Below are 18855 nucleotides of genomic sequence, written 5' to 3'. Positions count from 1 at the left end.
ACACGTATATCATACATGTACTCTATGCATAATGTTATGTCAGCTATACTTTTGACATCACCGAGGAATTCTGAGCTATTTTGTATGGATCTTCATTCTCTCTCCAACTCCTACTATTGGTATTCTACTTAGTATTAAACCTACTAGATGGCTGGTTCTCAGGCTGAGGCCTCTCCTCCACGTTCCCCTGCTGTTTCGGTTAACCTGCTTCACTCTTCTTCTCCCCGCAGCGTTCGGAAGCTCCTCCTCCCCCTCGGTGTTTGGCCAGCAGCCTAGCGCTGGAGCCAGCGTGTTTGGCCAGGTACCTCCCCCCCACCACCACCACCACCACCACCACCACCACCACCACCACCACCACCACCACCACCACCTCTATCACCACCACCACCACTATCACCACCACCACCACCACTATCACCACCACCACCACCACCACCACCACCACCACCACCACCACCACCACCACCTCCTCCTCATCCACCACGTCCTCTTCATCCATCTGTCATGTCACCTGATCCAATAGCACCCTGACTGCTGCAGTAACACACTGTGTGTTTGAATGGCACGGCATTAACCACGTAGACATCGCGTCTTGTCGGGGAACCAGGTTCGATTCCCGACCTGGGATCCTGAGGGTAGTCTAGTGGATGGGGTGTTTTACTCTTGGCCAAAGGTGCCGGGTTCGAGCCTGTACCACGTCCTGGGGAAAGATGCTAACTCCTACTCGCTCATTGATGATATGTCCTCTTAAAACACTTCTTCATTTGGAAGGAAGCGTCTGCTTTCTTGTGTTTGCTATAAGAAATACTGAGCAAGAGGCCTAATCCCCACCTGCCAATTTGTGACGTACATACGTCTTAAAACCATAGATATTAAACAGGGGATGGTTCTGTTTAATAATTGACAAAATAAGGTAATGATGACCATCAAACTAATTTCCCCAGCAGCAGCAGCAGCCCAGCGGTGGCAGTCTGTTCGGGTCCAGCCCCGCCGGGACCCCTGGCGGCGGCGGGGCTGGAGGCGGGTTCTTCAGCGGTTTGGGCGGGAAGCCCAGCGAAGACGCGGCCAACAAGAACCCCTTCGGGGCCCCCGGCGCCCCCTCCCCCGGAGGCTTCGGCCAGCCCGCCCAGCCAGGTAGGAGGGCCCGCCCTACTGGTTCCTGATTGGTCTAACGTATCTACTATCTGCAGAGTAGCCACAGGCGGCCATCTTGGTTCCATCTTGGTTCTCAGCGGCCATCTCGGCTCCATCTTGGTTTTGAACTTAAGCCTTCACTCCCATCACGCTGCTAGTGGGAAAAGATGGAACCAATATTATTAAAATAGAATTTATACTTGACAGTAGATGCAAAATCTGTGTTTATACCATGGTCTGGGGGAATACTCGATTCTGATTGGCTGCGGGGTGTGCATTAACCCCTGATATACGGACACCTGCTAAGTAGTTCCAGTCAAATTGTCTGTTCAGCCTTCAAAACGAGAGCTGGTAAATTGTGAAAGATGCATTAAACTGTAATCAATCCATTATCAGTAATAAAGCTAAGGTTCTAAGGCCTCCGCCTCGCCCATTAATTCCTGATAATGGACACCTCGTCTGGCTTTATTATTATATTATATTATTATATCATATTATTATTATTATAGTTTAATTTTAATGACCAGGCAAGCGTCACCTGTACTTCAAATATACACAGTATCGATAAAGTAGTTAATACATGTATTCAAACCTCAATGTCCACATTCTACCATCCATGTGCAAGACACATAACCCTTAGCTCGTTAACAACATATAAATAATAATAAATATTAGAGCTGTCAAGCGATTAAAATATTTAATCGTGATTAATCGCATTAATGTCATAGTTAACTCACGATTAATCGCGATTAATCGCAAATTCTTTTTCTATGCTAAATATCCCTTGATTTTTTTGTCCCATAATTCTTCTCATTTTAATTCTCTTATCAACATGGTGAAGTGCATCGGCTTGTCTTGTGCAAATGATTTTTTATTGGAAACAACATTGGCATATACTGATCAAAACAGGACGATACAAAAAAAGAGCCTATAGTGCAATTAAACGACTGCTTTGAACAAATGTCATTTGAACATAGCAGTCAGGCTACTGCTTCTTTGTTTTTTTGTAAATAAAATATTTGCGTTAATCGCGCGATAATTTTTTTAACGCCGTTAAAATTGGTTTGCGTTAACGCCGTTAATAACGCGTTTAACTGACAGCTCTAATAAATATGTATTAAAGCAATAGATTGATGGTTAAACGTCATTCAAATATAAGAGCGCATGCTGTGCGTCTCCCGTCCTCTAGGTGGAGCCGGTCTGTTCGGCAGTGGCGGCGCCAACAAGAGCTTCGGCTTCGGCCAGACGGCGTTCGGCGAGCAGAAGGCCAGCGGGACCTTCAGCGCGGGGGCCGGCAGCGTGGCCTCCCAGGGCTTCGGCTCCTTCGCCAGCCCCACCAAACCAGGTCCACACCCCCCTGACTAACACATCTGTACTGCTCTCTCTGTCTCTGTCTCGCTCTCTCTTTGTCTCTCTGTCTCTCTTTCTCTGTGTCTCTGTCTCTGAATGTGCGCACAAACCCAGTTCTATCCCTATTCTTGTTGACGTTACAACTACTGTTGTCGGATGTTATAACTACTACTAGTCACTGGTCAACATGTCTACATCACCCCATAGACTCATCACATACATGCTGCCATTATTTTGGCCTGTGATGTCATCAAAGCGCGCCAAACCTTCCCTGGAGGAGGGGGTGACGTATTTCTTCTTTATGTTCCTTCCTTGATGATAAGGAGAGCTTTTACTTGCCCTTAATAGGGGTTAGGGAAGGGTTGTTTAATGTTTGCTGTGAAGCACTTTGAGGCTGGAAAAATTGCCTAGACATCAATTTAGCTACTTGCCAAGGTATGGAGGGTACCCTGTATCCAAAGGCACTTAAAGTGAAATCGGATGCATTCATTAATGAATGCATGAGCAAGGTATAGGATGGGCATCGTGCTCAAGGATGTGCTTACAGATAGGCTGAGGACATTGGGGTTCGAACCAAGAACCTTCTGCCTGGGAATCCAACGCCCCCCGACGACAACACTATCCGGTCGTCAGGCCTGCGGGGAGTTTCCAGCATTCACTCGTAGCAGGTCTATCTTCAGTCGTTCCTATCGAGGCAGTGTTCAGGGGAGTGAGGGACCCATGTGCTCTGAGAGATAAGACCACCAGCTGTGCTGCGCCGACACCCCCAGTAATGCACGCCGTTCGATCAAAAGCAAAAGGCGTACCGAGTCAATATTTTTCTAATAATACCGATAGCCTCTTTTCACAGAGGCTTCGTGGTAGGATAAACACAGGTGTCCCTCCTGACGCCAGCCCAAACTAGGGACGCTGTCCCTGATTGACCCTCGACCCTGGTGCATCGTATCTGCTGACCCATAATAAGTGGTGGTGCAGCACCTGCGTTTGTTCTGGGCGAACGACGCCCCCTGTGAAAAGAACCCACTGGATGTGAGCACAACGGGGATGCCGCGGCTGGCCCCCCGAACGGCTGTTCAGGCCATGGTCGAAGGCAGGTCGTGTCTCAGTCGAGTATTCACAAACACCGCCGCATGCGGAGGAGTCTGCTACTTGGCCGATGTTGCAAGCAGCACAGACGGAGACGTATCCTCCGTTGGTCTGGATCCCCCAACAATGCCGTGCAGCCAGTCTGCTGCTCAGACGAGAGGAGAAATACAATGGCAAGCACAGCCCCGAGTTTATATTCAGATATCAATTATATTGACTTAGTTGAACCTCTGATTCTCGTTTTGACCGAGAAATCGACAGTGGAGTCCCAGATTTGTCATGCTCATTTAAGACACGTGTGTGGACGTTCGTCAACTGTCTGTACTTTGCCGACATCGTGATGTCGCGGCGCATTGCTCCCTTGGAAGTACGTCCCGGCCACGTCTCCTTTACAGGTAACCTCATACCTAAACGCAGCCTCCATTAGATACTGCCCCGCCAGACAGCAAGGCCGCAGGCAGCTGTCTTCCGTTTGGGACACAGCCAATGACCCTTTGTCCTCGTGGTTATAGTGTATACAGTGTATATGGAGTATATGAGCGATCGCCTCACCTTATCATGTTGGCACAGATGAACAGTACAGAAATAAGTTTTGTAATCTACCACGGCAGTTCTGTCGCAACAGGGCCCCATGATGAACTTCTGCAATCTACTCATGTTTAGCCTTCAGTAAAATGGCAATTAAACTAAAAAATAAGACAAATTAATTAATAATGCCAAATTATAGAAGTAAAATTGTATTGCCTTTGTACATAATGCAAGCGTTTTATAATTTTTGTTTGTTTCTCCTTGTTAGTGTGGTAAGGAGAGTAAACAGTATAGAAAAATCATAATGATATATATTGACATGGTACATTTTACAGCGACTCTAGTATTTGTGTAGTTTCTCTTAGTATAGGATGACCACTGATACTACGCACTTTACGTAGTGGTGGTTATCACGTTACCACCCAGTATATAAATAATTCACCCGAGGATCTCTGCTCACCAAGCTGTAATTTCAGCGCGCCTTGCCTCTACTGCTCCTTTTCACACCCTTCTGAAGCCTTGGTCTTGAGTGATCAATTGTTGTATATAATACAGCTGCGAAAGTTTATTTTCGTCTCTTAATCAAACGGTAGCGTAGTGTAGTTATGGTAAACTTGTGATCCCATAACTGCTGTTGTGACGGACAGCCAATCGGGGCGCAGTGCCACGGCCCGTTAGCCAGCTGGTTGATTGGTGATTGATATCACCTGTTCTCTGATTACAATCACCTGGGAGCCAGGTGGGATGGAATAAGTCATTTAAGCATCTGACAGATGGTAACATGTGTACTTTTTCTTTCATTATTTTAATGTTTGTTGCTTTTATTCTATATTTTTATTTCCTTTTTTATTCATATAAATATATTATATATATATATATATCATTTAAAAATATATCTTTTATTTTTTTATTTTATTAATTAATAAATGTTATCATTACTATATCATAATTGGCTCTATCTGCCCAGCGGGGTAATGCAGCTTACCTTCTGTCTCATGGCCATACACACCCCACTGCTGGTTTCCCTCACACGGCGATGCGTCTCCCTCACGGTCACCTTGTCTCCCTGCCATCATCCGCCCGGGTTTAAGCCAACAAGTGAAAGCGGTGCTAGAATTTCCATGTGTTAACATAAAATGGGTCAAAATATTTCAGCAAGTATTGACTTCGGACCATGTACACCGATTCAATAATTAAGTACGTAACGAGAGGACGGACGTATCCAATGCCTCCAAACCAGGGAACCGGGCATCTTCAAAACGCATTAATTTATTAATTAACTTATTTATTTCCTCTAGGTGGCTTTGGCAGCGCTCCTGTGTTCGGAAGCCCCCCCTCTTTCGGGGGAACCCCAGCATTTGGGGGCGGGGCAGCCTTTGGCTCCGCCCCTGCCTTCAGCAATGCCACCATGGGATCGGCCATGGGATCAGCCATGGGTGCCCCCATGGGTGCCAGCATGGGTGCCAGCATGGGTGCCAGCATGGGCTCCCCGGCGGGGAAGGTGTTTGGTGAGGGCACAGCGGCCTCCAACGTCGGAGGGTTCGGGTGAGCGCCTTATTTATTTATTCAACTCACATTTAGATTGCAGTTGTTTTTTTGGACAGTTCATATTCCTGATACTGATACAGATTCTTACAATAACAGTTAAGCTGAAAGCCGACGCAATGTTTTGTTATTATTCTTTGGTTATTTATTCCCCCACTTCAGTCTTTCAGCCCTTCTTCACATTGTCTTTGAATGAGCACAAATTCAAAAACGCAAATTTATGAAACAACCTTCTTTCAAATGAGAGTTTATTTTTGTGAAGAATCACAGTGGTGTATGTCTGGTGTTAGTGAACAAGGCAAAATTCGGCCGATGCCGATGTATGGCCGAAAAATCGGTGCAACCCTACTATAAAAGGAATCACTGCTATTACCATTTACGTTGAGTATTTCATTGTTACTTTATTTTTACCATCCCATTACTTATTTCGTAATATAATAATAATCATCTTCATCATCACCCGTATTCACAGGGGGCTTCACAGGCCCACAATATTATTGCCCCTAAACATAAGACAATATTATATTGGCTTAATATGATCTTTGGGAAATGTCATGACTCTTTGTCGAGTGTGAAGTGATCCATTTATTTTTCCAATCCCATTCATTCTGTTGTGCTTACGGAAACTGTCTCACTACGTGCCTTCAACACATCATTGAATAAGTCTTAACCAAAGCTGTTTGATGGTGGGAAAGTTGACGAAATGTTGCTTTTAGTCCTCAGACTGGAAAGGGCAACTCTGTAAGAACCCCAGAAGGGTAGGAAGAGGAAGAATGAGAGGCCACACAGGACCTCCTCCTCCCAGTGATGAATAATAATACTTTACAATTGTATTGCATTTTCCTCAGGACCCAGGCCTCATGGGAAGACTAGGAAGTTCATGTTATTCTTTGGGATCTAGACTGTAGTGAGTCTGGAGTTGAGGCCAAAAAACAGCTCCATGCAGCACTGGATTATTCCCCTCAGATAATCCCTGTGTGTGTGTGTGTGTGTGTGTGTGTGTGTGTGTGTGTGTGTGTGTGTGTGTGTGTGTGTGTGTGTGTGTGTGTGTGTGTGTGTGTGTGTGTGTGTGTGTGTGTGTGGGGGGGCTTGCTTCGTGCAGATTAAGCTGCTCTCTGCTTCACCCTTTCCCCTCCCCCCGTCACCCTCCCGCTTCAGATTCTCAAATTGGACCTGCATCCGGTAGACAAGATGACATAACCCAACACCCCCTCTGCACACACGCACACCCCCTCTCCTCTCTTTCCCCCCAAATAGAAGGCGTTTTAATTTTGGCTGATCATCATATATTTTCACACCTGACAAGTTTTGTCTTTCGTTTATGCAGCGGTGCTTTTGGCACTACATTAATTAGCAAATTATCAGGCAAGATGCGAACTAGCTAAACAAAATATTCAGCTCGTAGCGTAGTTTAGCAGATGCTAAAGAATTCTGTGAATTGTGATTAACCACAAGAAAACGTGCGTTGTTTGTAGCATGTCCCGTTCTGTTCTCGATCTTCACTTCAAGATTGTGCATTGATGTTTTTCCTCGTATTGGAGCAATGTCATTTGATAAAAAATAAAGAAAGCTGTGCTTGACTCCACATTTGACCAATACTTCCTCATACATCTCGGATTGAATTACATTTCTTTCATTAGATCCACGAGGCTGCCTCTTTGTCCTTCAGCGTTGCCTCCAGTGTTTGGGGTTCGCTCATGACTCCCCTGCCTGTGGCTCAGTCTAGGCCCGGTTGCCACCGGTTACCATCATAGCGGGCGTGGACACCGACCCCCCCCCCAGCTCACAGCAGGCCCACCCGGTCGTAACCCACCCGGATTCTGACTCCTCTTTAACACCTCTCCCCCCCCTCCTCCCCCACACAGCTTCGCCTCTCCCCAGAGCGCGCCTTCCTTTGGCGCTCTAGCCAATCAGAGCGCTCCGCCCTCGTTCGGGGGCCTGGCCCAGCAGGCCCCCGTGTTCGGGGCCCAGCAGGGGGGCTTCGGGGGCCTCGGCCAGCAGCAGCAGCAGCAGCCCCAAGGAGGTGGGTCCCAACAGTATGTCGACCCCCCCGTGACGTGGGCTTTTTATTACCGCACCTCACATGAATTAGTGTCGTAAACGTGTACATAGTGTAAAGGAACGGAGAGGCACATTCTCCGTCACACATATTACATCGCAATTTAAAATGATGGATGATTTATTGACTGAACATTGAGTGGTTATTTAATAAATCTGAAACACTAGAATACTTAATACCATGACTGATAAGTTGGTTGTATTGAGTTAATGTTCCGTATTGAATGGTAGCTATTTCGTATTTTCTTTTAGACGTCAGTGAACATCCATTGGGTTATTGTTGACCTTAGACACAGGAAGACATTTTAGATGAATAAGATCCGGATGTTTTGATGTGAATGTATTTTCTTTCCGGTAGGATTCTCTGGAGGTAGTTTCACGTCCCCAGATCAGTAAGTACTGTGTGTGTTTGCATATTTTTGGGTCTTTTTTTTATATATGCTCTTATATTACAGGATATGCCATATTGTTTACCTCGGCTTGGCTTTTCTCTCTCTCTTTCTGTCTCTGTCCTCTGTCTGTCTATCTGGTCTCTGGTCTATCTGGTCTCTCTCTCTGGTCTCTCTCTCTGGACTCTCTCTCTCACCTGTTTGTGTCACATGGACCAGTACACCATGGCGTGTGTGTTTCAAAGGGCCCCAATCCCAGCTCCAGGTGTCCAGTTTATAAGCAATCACATGCCCTTTCCAACTCTTATCCCTTTGTGACATCACGAGTGGGCGTGTTCACTCAGACAGATGTCTCCTATCTCTCGGTCTTCACCGGTTTCCACTAGTCACCTGCTCATTACACACACACAACCCTTATTCTGTGATTGACATGCTACTCTTGGTCATGCAGTGCTTGTAAATGGTTGTTACTGTTCCAGTACGCAGTCAGATTTGACTGTGTACTCTTAAGTCCCTCAAGGTAAAAGTGTCTGCTATATGACTCAGTCGATTAAACTGCCAATGCTGAGGTCTTTGACTGGGAGCGGTGATATGACTTGGCTTGTAAAAGTAGTTTTACTCTGTCATTAGTATTCTAAGCTAACAACCACAGGCCACAGAAAGACAACGACACAATTTATTCTAATGCAGACTTTCACTTTATTCATCTTCTTTAAATGGCAAACGTTTAAATGCTTTGATAGAAGAAAACGAAAAAAAATCTTAAAGCCTTAAATAATGTAACCCTTTTATATGAATCTAACTTTTCTGCACTTTTGTTTTTTGGTTTGTGTCAACAGATCGCCAGCAAAAACGTTTGCCAGTTGGAGGAGCTAGCATTGGCTAACACTATCTTCAGTCAAACCCAGAGTTCATTCTGCCTCACATCCAGAAATCAGTTGAATTATGTAATTTGTCAACACAATTTTATTTGTAAACATGTTATTTCAAACTTTATTTTTATCAAAATAAATGACTTTTGGTAGAAAAGGTAGTGTTGTGTTTTATAAGTAATAGGTTTAAAAGAGAGCTATGCGTTTCATTATGGTTATCGTCTTGTGGTAACCAATATTCAGAGCTTATCTTTGTCATCAGCGTTCATGTTTAGAGCACAAATCACTAATGCTTCACTAATTCAGTCATTTAAAATACCGTTCTAAATGGTCTGAGTAAGGGTCATTCTATTGAAGTGTTTATAGTGTTAGACTAAAACTGTTCTCCTCTCACTGATTTAAGGGAATATCTTATCATGCGTTTAGACGATAAGGCTGGGCATCATGATGGATCTGTGTCTGCATGTAACGACCATACAATGCCATTCAAAGATGAATGATCGTATTTAATTATTACTCAGTCCTACTTCCATCCTCATCATTTTATTCAAATAAATTATGCTGTTCTTAAATAAATTCTTGCTGTCATACCATGATTGGCAATAATAAATCTAGTAATGTTTTCTCATACTTTACAGTAACTCAGGGTTTCCGAGAACTTTGATTGCCGGTTTAAAACATTTACCTGATTACAGTGTTTTATAGATTGGGTTTTCTTTGTTGAATAATGACACAAAAAAGGACCATTGATTTGCAAACAATTCAGAAACCGCCATTTATTGCAAATTGTTTTAATGGCCCATTGTTCATAGATGAAACATTCTATGTTACTGTTCTAAAACAGTTTAAATCTGCAATGGTCAAACGGCCCAATTTTCACAACCAGGGAAAACCCCCATTTACATTTGTGACGTCAAAAAGTGAGACTGAAGTGTGGCTCGTGATGAATCTTCATGTGACACCGGGTAGTAAAACCGGAAGCCTTTTAACATCACAATCCTCATCGGAAGGGATTTGATCTTCTTGCTTCGTATGTGATTCAACCTTTTTAATATTCAAACGGTTCTCCCACCAGTAGTTCCAGCTGTAGCTAGCTTTGCTACAACACTGCTTGTTGTAACGAGAACTGACGGCATACATGGGTGCATGGACCTTGTGTCACTGCGACCGTCGACCCCAAAATACCCCCCCCAAATCCTTACAACCGGGGCGCGTATCCCTGTCGCTCTCACCGGCTTATCTCGCGTGTCTCACTTGGCAGAGCGAGAGGGTCCCGACCGCTGTGTGGCATCGGAATGTGTGTGTCAAAGTGTGTGTGGGCGGCCCTGCCTCCGATTGGGGAAGGAGGAGTGCTTCACTGGCCCCCCTGATGCCTTGTAGAGACTCTCTGAAGTGGAGCCCCTCCAGCTCTCCAAAATAGACCGACCATCCAACAGCCATGAGCCTTTTGGATCTAATATTACAATATCGTTTGCGTACAAAATTAAATATTTTTGGTATGCTTTTGGAAGTGTCCCTTCAAAAAGAAAAAAGTGACCTGTTTTGAGTAAGTTTGTGTATGCGTGATTTAAACACTTTAATTACTGGTGTTTGCTAATGAAATAAAGCGAGGTACCAGCGCAGTAACGGAGCCTAATGGTTTTAATGCTTTAAGCCAAAGAGGATAAGCTTAGGGCAGTTTAATCCCCCCAGGATGACCACTCTGCCAGTGCCGCGGACACTAGTTCACGATTGTCCCCATTCGCTCTGTAAACAACAAATATTTGGATGATATATTTCTTCTATCATCCAACCTTCAGCTTTTGAGGCCGTTATTTTTCTTGGGATGGAAACGGAATGCTCCCAGATCCAGACACTCCTGAGGACAGCAGCTGTCCTGATAAAAATAGCCTGGCCTGAAGCACCACCATCACCACCACCACCACCACCACCACCACCACCACATCTCCCAGCTCCACGCTCCCCCCCCCCCCCAAGTGTTAGTGAGTGATGATCAGCCACTCACCCTCTCCTTCGCCCTGGGACCCGGTGTTCCCGTGGTATGTGTGGTGTCTGGGAGTCCTCTGGCCATTTCTATTCGTTCTTCTTGGGGGGAGGGGGGGGGGTGTAGGCAGTGTCTCATCAAAGTTATTTGGGACACTTGTTGATGAGGTATGTGGTGGGTTTCTCGGGTGTTGTGTCAGACATACGTTTATTTTCACTATTTGCAGCACAACGTGCGGACAGATAGGTCGATGAATACAGACCCTATAGTCTTTATGCCGGACACATCCCATACCGTCAATTTTGAACTTCAACTCTTTTGATTTAAGCAGAACAATTCTTAATAACGTGAGAAACTACAATCTACAAATAGCCAGATAAAAAATGATCAGTTTGCTCATTAATGTAACTTGAATGCTCCGATCCCAATAGATTAGTGTGCAGACACCAATGGACTAACTGAGATGGACTCAGTGGCGTGATTTGGGCGGTCTCAGGTGTTTGTCTTGTACCTTTTCACCACAACACCCAGACCACAGGGTTAAAGGGCGCATGCATGTTTCCTCATTATAGACCATGACTTCAAAATCTATCCACTTGTGACATCAAAAGTGGGAGCAGGTCCACCCAGACCCATGAATGATAGATGACGATCCCCAGCAACACAGAGATGATCGAAGATCCACTGTACCGTCTTGGCTAACAGCCTCACTTGTGATGTCACAAGTTTGCCACCGTCTGAAATGGCAGATGTTCATGTTGGCGTCGCACTCTGCAAGGGAACTTGAGCCCGGCTTGCTTGGCCGGGTCAACTTGCTGCTGCTGCAAATTTAATGAGTAAGTCCGCCCCACTCCTGGAGCGACTTCCTCGGCACTGTGCTGCTGGTTCTAGGCTGGCCGTGTTTAAAGGTTTCTCCTGGAAGGCCAAAAGGAGCAGGTTGAGAGAAGTTTGAGGCTGACTGTCAAACATAATGTTAAAAACTTTATGGATATCCCTTTAAAAAACAACATTTCAAAGTGCTCAATGTGGGAAGAATAGGGGACGAACTTGGAAAACATAAAGTTTGAATAGGGAAAACAATGAAAGGAGATCAAATTCAAATGCATGTTTAATTAATAACCATATTTGTAAATATTTAAACGCAAATTTATCAAACACATTTTAGACCATTTAAAGGATGTAATTCCGGAATGAAAAAAGGACAAAAACAATGTCTGTAGAGAAATATTAGTACTCAAACATGAATGGATTTAGCTTGACTCCAGTAATTAACTCAGTGTTTACCTGCCAGTCAGATCAGCAGGCTTTGGGTGGGCTTCAAATGGAGCGTCAGGGCCACGATTGGTCGCTGTGATGATCTCACTTTCCAAGCAGCCACTTTTTCGCTCACAACACAAACTCTTTGACTGTAGAACATTGAACCAGGCCTGTGACCTGCCATTGTGTTTAGGATGACTACACTGCAGGTCATCATAATACTTCAGAGGTATTGCATCTGTGAAGTATTTGTGCCTTTGAGCTTTGTTCATGTATTTTTACATATATTTTCAGAGGTCAGGGCATCTTGCTCAAAGGCACAAACAGGTGAACTGTGGCCATGGGGGTTTGAATCCAGTATCGACCAACTGGAACTCGGATTAGCCCAACCGTAGACCATCCTGCCCCATATGGATATGCATGCAAACGATGCATCTTTTACTATAATCTCTTCTAAACATTTCACTTTGATGAGTGTGTGAACAATATGTTTGAAGCCGTCTACCAATGGAGCCATGTGGTTGGAGTAACAACACCGTATGCTGAGTCAGGGAACCACTGTGAAACCAGCCTGAGGATGCATTCAGAGTTTTGTGTTTTGGCTGGGGATTATTTTAAATGAGCCGTCTAATCGAACATGACATGGACCAGCAGTTTAATTAAATGTGATTGCAAAGGTGTGGGGCCTGACAAGAGTGCCATTCCACGCCAATATCAGAGAGCATATAGGAATGCTTGAGATCTCCTTTCTACGCACACATTAAATAAATATTTTTGGATAGTACAATAGGATTGAATTCAATAGTTATCCAAAATATGTTTATTATATTTATCAAATACATTTGGCTGTGAATGAAAACACTTTGTTAATTTAAGATATTTAATTTTAATGTAAAAAAAGGAAAGCTTATCCAAACCCCAAAAACCGAAATCTGAATTTAGTTGATTGATTCTTGTCATGTTTAAAGGCTTACATGACAGGTTGACGTGTGTGTACTGTGTATGTACTCAATGGGTATACTGACACGCCGTTTATAGCAGAGCTGTGTGGAATGACAGAAGTTGTCTTCAACACAGCTTTCCACACTAATTTATTACTTGAACTGACGTCAGAACTATTTTCCCACTCGCCTCTCTGGTTTTAAATTGCACCTTTGTGTGATAAACGTTTCTCTTTAGGTACAGAGTTGTGTGTGGTAGACAATGTTTGAATTCTGCTTCCTGCTACTGATGATTAGAAGTAGAAACCGCTACATTTCAATTTTTGGGGGTTAAGATTCTTGTAACTCATTAACGTATTAAAGTGAAACTATCTTCGTGTTTGGATGCCCAAAATACAGAAATTGAGAAATGAACATTTTCTTGTGGATAATCACGAAGCTACGTTTTAAAGGCACCCAGTGCAACTTTATGTAAACATTCAATGAAAAATAAACATTCAATTTCTAGTCTTTTTTACACGTAGTAAGTTTCAATAACTCCATACCATTACATATCGACATTCAAGGAGCAAAGATGAGACGTCGTTGTGTGGTGAGAACTGATAGAAAATCGTAAACAACAACAATCGCCGGTGGGGAGAAGCCATTTTTCCATTGACTGGAAGCCTGCTTTATTTATTGTAGGTTACAAAAAATAAAGAAAATGGCGGCATTGTTGTTGTTATCGATTTTGTATCAGTTCTCACCACACAACGACGTCTCATCTTTGCTGCTTAAATGTCGGTATGTAATGGTATGGAGTTATTGAAACTTACTACGTGTAAAAAAGACTAGAAATTGAATGTTTCTTTTTAAGCCTCGAAAGTTGCACTGGGTGCCTTTAAACGGCAATGTGCAAAATATACTATTTAACATAAAATAATTATAATGAATAAATGTATGTTTATGTTTATCATCCTATTCTGGTTATGATCTGTGAATGAATCTGTTTACGTGAATATACTTACAAGCCTCAAGACATTGTTTGCAGTCTTTTTATTGTATTGCTATTTGTTGCCCATACGAAGAATGGCATGTCATCTTGAATAATAATAATAAGTCTGTGTGTCTCTCTATGTATTTCTTTCTGTCCCTCTATGTCTCTATCTCTCGCTCCCCTACGTCTCTCTCTCTCTCTCTCAAACCGTTTTTGCTGGCTGAACACGCACCCTTAAACCCCTATTGTCCTCCCCGTAAATCATCCATCCCATTGAGCACACGTCTGCGCAGCATGCTTTTTAAAGGTGCCTGGGGCGATATTTCAAAATCATCCCCAAGCAAACACACCCCAACACAAATTATGTTCGACTTTTGTTCGCCTTCTCCAAACAAGTCAATGAAACGATCGATCCCACCAACTTGTCATCCTCAAACTACCTCCCTGTTGTGTAAACATTTGGACACCAACCAACACCCAACAACCAACACCCGACCCATCACAAACCACAACTCCTCAACAGCCCATAGATTTCTTGGGCGCCCTGATAGAGTAAAGCCGGGCTCTGTATCCTGGATTGGAAAAAGCCGTTGGAGTTGTAACACAGTACCACCACCACACAGAGTATTAATAGTCCTGACCCGCTGTGGTGCCGTACAAAATAATCACACTGTGATTACTTGGCCTACCAACTAGGACAGGTGGTTTTCTTGCAAGATTGTGAGTGTCACACGCACACAAACAAACACACACACACACACACACACACACACGCAAACAAACACACACACACACACACACACACACAAATACACACACACACAAATACACACACACACACACACTCATGCACACAGACACACACACTAGTGTAAATATAGCGGTGAGCATACAGTGAATGAATGTGTGTTAGAGCGAGAGAGTTATTTGTTATTTGGGGCCCAGCAGTCTTACTGTGTCAAAGCAGAACTTCAGGAGGGAGACGCCACTGAACCTGGGCAGGAAACCAAAAATCAAAAGGGGCGGAGTTACGTCTTGTTTCCTGTTTGGTTAACAAAGAAAAACTCACCCGCTCAACCTTTGAAGATACTTTTTTGAACAGTTATCTACTGCTGGCCAAGTTTGTGTTAACCCAATTACGCGCTCACAGATCCCGCCTCCAGAAACATGATTGGTCCGTAACAAATATGAAGCAAAGGAAGGTGAAACGACCCCATTGACCCAGATTACAGCCCTTCTGTCTGGGAGACTAGATTCTGTTGGTTCTGTTGAAGATGGAGCAAAAAAGACTGAGCTGTTATATAATACGTCTAACAAATTCTCCTATTTTCTGGATTAAATCGTTGCTCATCTTAAGGTTTCCTTTTGAATTTCATCAGAGGGGTGAAAGGTCAACTCGTAGTGAAGACAATCTCTCCGCTGATTCTTTCTGAGCCCTTGCTGAGCCGAAGAGTTCAGAGTTTGCGGCTCTGAGCATAGCCAGCCTCTTAGCATGGCTCTTAGCTTCCCTGCTAGTGCCGGTGATTACTTCCAGCATACCTCCTAAACACGCCGTGATAGGGAGCTTCTTTAAGCCCTCCCATGGCCCACTGAGGTCTTCAACAGAGCGGCGTCCAAAAACCCTTTCGGGCTCCCCAGCCAAGGTGGAGTGGGGCCAAGCCCAATCAACTGAGGTCGTTGTGGTTTTTTTATGAATCCTATATGATAAACGTGTTCCCAAAGTCGAGTCATATTCCTATAATTATCATGAAAACATCAAAATATGAGTTGAATTCTACATCTTATGATAATAAAATAATAATTTACCAATAAAAATACACTTACAAATGGTTGGATGATTACATTGTGTGGCGAGTATATGGTATTAAAAGTAAAGACTATTTCTAATTATTTGCAGATAGAAAGATTATATATTCTTTACTCAGGCATCGTGTGTCAAATATATATAAAACCGTATTTTCTGACAGGTACAGAGAATAATAAAATGCTGCATCCAGCCAAAAGCAAAAATGTCTGCAGTCATTTTCCCAGCCGCTATGTGATTTGCTGCTTTGCCCTTGAGTGGAGTCTGTCCAAATGTGTTGAAAAAAACAATTTCATACTTAATAACAATGTCAGCCCAACCCCCCTCCTCCCCCAGTCTGAACACCCACAAACCAAAGTCAGTAAATTCTGCTGTGTGGCGTGGTGTTAAAGCATGACTCAGCAGTTTCCCAATGACCAAACATCAATCACATCACGCAGACTTATTACACTGGAGGTCTCTCTGCCCCTGAAGTCCTACAACACAGACACACTGACACCGAAGCACAGCAGCGTGTGCATTTGTGTGAAAAGTGCTCGCAGGCTAAATTAGCAGAATGCTAACACAATTGGTACACCTTGCCTTTATTTGATACAGTCTTCAGTCTGAAAACACAACGCAGTCTAATCTTGGCTGGCCGAATTTCTAAATGCCCCTCTATGCGCCGATCCCTAGTCCTTTTTAAATTAAATAAATCATGTTTTTTTCTTTGTACTCATTTTCATATTTTTTCTCAGTCTTTTCCTATTATCTTTTTCAAATGCTTTTTGGTAAATGTGTCCTTGTAGTAGCATCCATCCCTGCATTACACCCAGCAGAGCGTGCACTGTGGCACAGAGCAGTACATCACCTGGCATGTTCTTTTGTGTTGCCTGGGCGTCCATGTGCAGCCGTTTCCCTGGAGGTTGTAAATATGAGAGTGGGCCTTTCTGAAAGATCTTTTTTTGTTAACGCAGCGCTGATGAGTATATTTCATGGGGCTCTCAGCTGTGAATGGCTGTTGAACCCTTTCTCCCCAGGGTTAGGAGTATATAACTTCCGAGAGAGAGAGATGTCCTGGTTTATGTAATCGTGTTAATGTCACGGTTCAGTAGTCATGACCAAATACTGGAGGTCTGTGTAGGATTCAGAACATACATATTGGATTATCTACTTTGATTCACTTTATGATTCATTTCTACATATTCATTCTCTGTCCTGCTGTTGGATACAGCTTGATGAGAACAAAAAGCTAAAATCGTATTCTTTATCGAGATAACCCAAACTGAATGTTTAAGTATAACTGTCAACTAAAAGCTAGCCCAATGATGTGGGCTTGTTACGTTATTACTTTAGAACATTAACGTTATTTTGTCCAAAGTGCTCCAGACAGGTGAGGCCGTCTGGTCAGCAGAGCGTTGAACATGTGGACCACATATTGTCCAGATGTCATTAGGAGCTACTATAAAAAAAAGTGCCCTAATGTGGTTTAAGTTTAGAAGCGATAAACACTGCAATCATTACATCTTAGCATCAGACAGCCACTGACACCTCAAAACACACACTCTATAATTTCGTTACTCAGTGAAAGAAGCCATCGCAAATGCTTCGAGACAATAACATAGCTGGCCTTATCCGCTATACAGAGGTGTTTATTTTAACCCAGGCATGGCAATATCTTGTTTCTAACAGCCGTCTCAACAGCTCTGTTAGTAGGGAGCCTCGCTATAACAAGAGCTTTTCATCATCGGAAGAAGAGAAGAGAACGACTGGTCCTGAAAGCAGTGAACGTGTGCTAGAGAGAGTGATCTGGGATACAGCAGTTCTTCTGTGTCACAGCAGAACTTCTGGGGGGAGACGACACAGAACCTGGTCAGGAAACCAGAAACTGAAAGGGGCAGAGTTACGCCTGGTTTCCTGTTTAGTTACAAAGAGGTTCTATGAAAGAAAAACTCATCCATTCAACCTTTACAGACACTTATTGTGTTGGTAAAGTTTACAGTTACAGGTTACAGTTTACTACTGCTTGCCAAGTTTGTGTTTGCCCAATTGGCCTGGATTGGACCTAAAAAAGTCATCCTTTATGTGTTTGGACCTATGCACATCAGTTCTCCTCATGTTGCACAAGAAGATGAGTCGGAATCGACACTGAGCAATTAAAGCTGATGATTATGTTTATTTTTTTATCAACACAAACGATGAAAGGTCATGTTTAACCTGAATCAGCATCATCCTCATATTAATAATCATCATCATAATGATAAGTAAGTAGCGGTAGGGTTTGTAGTAAGAGTAACTGTGAGTTTCACAGTTACCATTGCTACAACTGAATCAATGATTTCAACACTTTTCTACCTGGTCGGACAGAAAATCATTGGCGTAGAGGAAATGTCGCATTCACTTCCTCTCTTTGAATTTACACTCAGTTAAAGCAATATGTTCCTTTAACCTAGTTTCAATTCCAACCAACACACACACGCACGTACACATGAATACATGACCCAATTAACGCATCTGTATGCATAATGATTGTGTCCTTAAAGGCACCCAGTGCAACTTTATGTAAACATTCAATGAAAAATAAACATTCAATTTCTAGTCTTTTTTACACGTAGTAAGTTTCAATAACTCCATACCATTACATATCGACATTCAAGGAGCAAAGATGAGACGTCGTTGTGTGGTGAGAACTGATAGAAAATCGTAAACAACAACAATCGCCGGTGGGGAGAAGCCATTTTTCCATTGACTGGAAGCCTGCTTTATTTATTGTAGGTTACAAAAAATAAAGAAAATGGCGGCATTGTTGTTATCGATTTTCTATCAGTTCTCACCACACAACGACGTCTCATCTTTGCTGCTTGAATGTCGGTATGTAATGGTATGGAGTTATTGAAACTTACTACGTGTAAAAAAGACTAGAAATTGAATGTTTATTTTTAAGCCTCGAAA

General features: G+C 43.3%; 1 protein-coding gene and 1 long non-coding RNA gene across 4 annotated transcripts in view; one reads left to right on the top strand and one right to left on the bottom strand.

The window, feature by feature from the left end:
* nup214 (nucleoporin 214) overlaps positions 1-9119 on the top strand; it is a 34157-nt gene extending 25038 nt beyond the window's left edge. Inside the window, exons 30-36 of one of the 3 annotated variants that reach the window (XM_060038460.1) lie at positions 231-301; positions 945-1134; positions 2324-2479; positions 5397-5643; positions 7509-7666; positions 8060-8093; positions 8930-9119. In XM_060038460.1, the coding sequence (XP_059894443.1) occupies positions 231-301; positions 945-1134; positions 2324-2479; positions 5397-5643; positions 7509-7666; positions 8060-8093; positions 8930-8966 (893 nt within the window). In that variant the 3' untranslated portion in view covers positions 8967-9119. Of the gene's footprint in view, positions 1-230; positions 302-941; positions 1135-2323; positions 2480-5396; positions 5644-7508; positions 7680-8059; positions 8094-8929 lie in introns of all 3 variants that reach the window. The other 2 variants (XM_060038459.1, XM_060038461.1) reach the window with 2 other exon arrangements.
* LOC132447467 (uncharacterized) overlaps positions 1-18855 on the bottom strand; it is a 453739-nt gene that overhangs the window by 291751 nt on the left and 143133 nt on the right. The gene's annotated exons all lie outside the window — the stretch shown is intronic.

This window comes from Gadus macrocephalus, chromosome 19, assembly GCF_031168955.1.
Source record: "Gadus macrocephalus chromosome 19, ASM3116895v1".
Taxonomy (NCBI): domain Eukaryota; kingdom Metazoa; phylum Chordata; class Actinopteri; order Gadiformes; family Gadidae; genus Gadus; species Gadus macrocephalus.
The sequence above is the reverse complement of the archived record's forward strand: the minus strand, read 5'-3'. Positions and strand labels throughout refer to the sequence as shown.